This window comes from Oratosquilla oratoria, chromosome 21 (genome assembly GCF_046742065.1).
Source record: "Oratosquilla oratoria isolate Oo_2021 chromosome 21, ASM4674206v1, whole genome shotgun sequence".
In the NCBI taxonomy this organism is placed as follows: Eukaryota; Metazoa; Arthropoda; class Malacostraca; order Stomatopoda; family Squillidae; genus Oratosquilla; species Oratosquilla oratoria.
The window spans coordinates 543,169-545,624 of NC_134797.1; the positions used below are offsets into that span (position 1 = coordinate 543,169).

Sequence of the window (2,456 nt, forward strand, 5' to 3'; positions counted from 1 at the left end):
ATGTAATAGTTTTGTTTCTGTCCCTAAACATTTGTGTACGCATATTCTCTTTACCAGTGTGTTAATCATTTGTGTTTTCATTGTTGTTTGTCCAAGCTTTTGATCTCTTAATCACAAATACCACAAAAATTCTTTTGCTGTAACGCGGTTCAGTTAACCTTTTTTCCATATTTATTCCCCACTGAAACACTTCACTAGAATTCTACGATCGAGTGCACTGCCACGTTTTCAGTGGAGCCCATAAGACACGCATGTAGTCTCAATGGGATCAGTCTTAGTGCTTATCTGTATGACTTTTAGTTCTATTTGTTGACATTTCTAGGTTCACTTATTACAATAAAAAGAAACTGATAATGTATCGTCAGCCAGAATAAAATCCCCAAGGGACACCACTGCGGCGATGTGTGTGTTGGTCGAGGGCTAATAATACACACTGTAGGTTCTTAAGTACATTCAGCCTTAATGTTAATACAGTTACAAGAAGATACACTAGAATAACATAGTTCATTATAGCGCTCATGCGTAACTCCGCGTCCCTCTACAATCTCTCACTCACGCACTGTTGCTAAGCACCTATGCATGCCTAGGCCTCGGGCATGCGAGTTGCCACATGTCGCCAGACGGGGTATTACTAACCCACACCTCCCTTCCCCCTTTCGCGCCCGCAGACTTTAGTCTCGTGCGGACAATCTGCACTGGAGTCTCTTGGAGCGACGCAATTCAGCAGGTGGGTCCTCGCTATGGGCCTCGTGTGGATGGGAAGGGGTGCAGGTGACAGGGCGCAAGAAGTGGCGGTTACGCTGCAACACGCGGCCACTTGTGGTGCGTATTTCATAGGTCCTGGCTTTGCCAACGCGCATGACAATGCCGACCTTGTCCCAGCGGTGGGTCTTCGGGTCCTGGAGCCGAACGTGCTGGCCGACGTGCAGCCTGGAGAGTTCACGTGCATGGCTGTCATACCGATCTGCAGCATCCTTGGCCTGGGCTGCTGCGCGGCGGTCGCATTCCTCCGCTTTGGTCTGCCACTCCGTGGAGAAAGCATCTGGGTGGGCCGGAACGCAGGAGCGGAGGGGGTGGCCATATAACACCTGAGCTGGGGAACGACCAGTGAAGTTGGGAGTATTCCGAAGTTCCAGGAGGCCTCGGTCGAATTCCTCGCAATCTATGTTGCCTGAAGGGGCCACCTTGAGGATGAGGTGCTTGATGGCCTTCACGGCGGCCTCGGCATGGCCATTGGATTGCGGGTAGTGAGGTGATGTGACAATGTGTCGCACACCCCATCGTGCTGCAAAGCTCCTGAACTCCTGGCTGGTGAACTGGGGGCCTCCGTCTGTTCGCAAGCGGAGGGGAACACCAACCTCCCGGAAGTAGTTACAGAACATGCTACTTTTTTTTTTTTTTTTTTTTTTTTTTTTTACAAAGGACAAAAGGAATTTGATTAAATTCACCTGTTCTTAGCCAGAATCAAATAGCAAATGCTCGCTCCCGCTGGATCCAGAGAGCCTTTGTTAAGTCTTTGTCAGGAGCCTACGCCATTAGGCGCTGAGTAGCTGCGGCCGGAACCGTCACCTTTGCCCTATGTGTTATGCGCTATGAGTGACTGCTGGACCAGGTAACAAACAGTCTCTGATGGGAACCGGAGAGGAGTGCGAGACTCGAACCCGAGATTAGGATGATGCGCCACCAGCAGACTGGCTTCGCTAAAGGCGGAGTGCCACGGGGAGCAACAGAATCGCCTGGCGACAGCAGGGGTCAAGGGAAACGTACCACCCGGTATGCAAGGGCCTTCGACTGTCCTCCTCGTATTACTTGTGAATTTTTTTTTTTTTTTTTATGTATTTCGTGTATTTTGACTCTAGTGAGGTGACTTTATTCAGCTGAGGGGAATTCCCTGCCGCAGTTGAAAGTTGTGTATATTTACACTTGCGGACTTATTTCTTTATTATTTTTTTTTCTTATCCTTTGCCTTATTTCTATGTATATCTTATTTTTTTGTTTCTATATTCATATATACGTATATGCACATTTCATATATATATTTTTTCTATTCTATGACCATAGGCTTTATTTGTACTGGTAGTACCCACCGTAGTTCATATTCTTGTTCATAAATATCAGGTTTTGGGGTCTTGCCATACACCGACATTGTCCATAAGCAGTTCCTCGGTAAATATTTGGATAATAATTTTGATTTCTGTTATTTTGATACTGAAGCCGCCCGTATGAACCCCGACTCTTCTGCCAGTTTCCGTGGGTACTTTAACTGAACGATCGGTTATCGTAACCAGCGTTTCCCCTGGTCGTGTTGCTCTGCCTTTGGTGGCCATCAGGGTAATGGCTATCATACTGGTCTTGACGGTGTGAACGATTACGTCCTGTTCGATGATCGTTTCTGTTCGTCGTCTCGACCTGGCTTCCGTGTCCCTGACCGCTTCTTCGAGTCTCGCGGGTGCGCT

General features: G+C 47.8%; 1 protein-coding gene across 1 annotated transcript; it reads right to left on the reverse strand.

Moving 5' to 3' along the window:
- Positions 1–227: 227 nt before the first annotated feature.
- On the reverse strand, positions 228–2,171 carry LOC143036605 (uncharacterized). Its single transcript, XM_076204168.1, has one exon. It carries the CDS (start codon positions 1,380–1,382, stop codon positions 672–674), a length of 711 nt encoding a protein of 236 aa, XP_076060283.1. The 5' UTR covers positions 1,383–2,171; the 3' UTR covers positions 228–671.
- Positions 2,172–2,456: the final 285 nt, after the last annotated feature.

Excerpts from the sequence above, each read along its gene's own strand:
- LOC143036605 (XM_076204168.1), bottom strand. The coding sequence starts at position 1,382 with ATGTTCTGTAACTACTTCCGGGAGGTTGGTGTTCCCCTCCGCTTGCGA.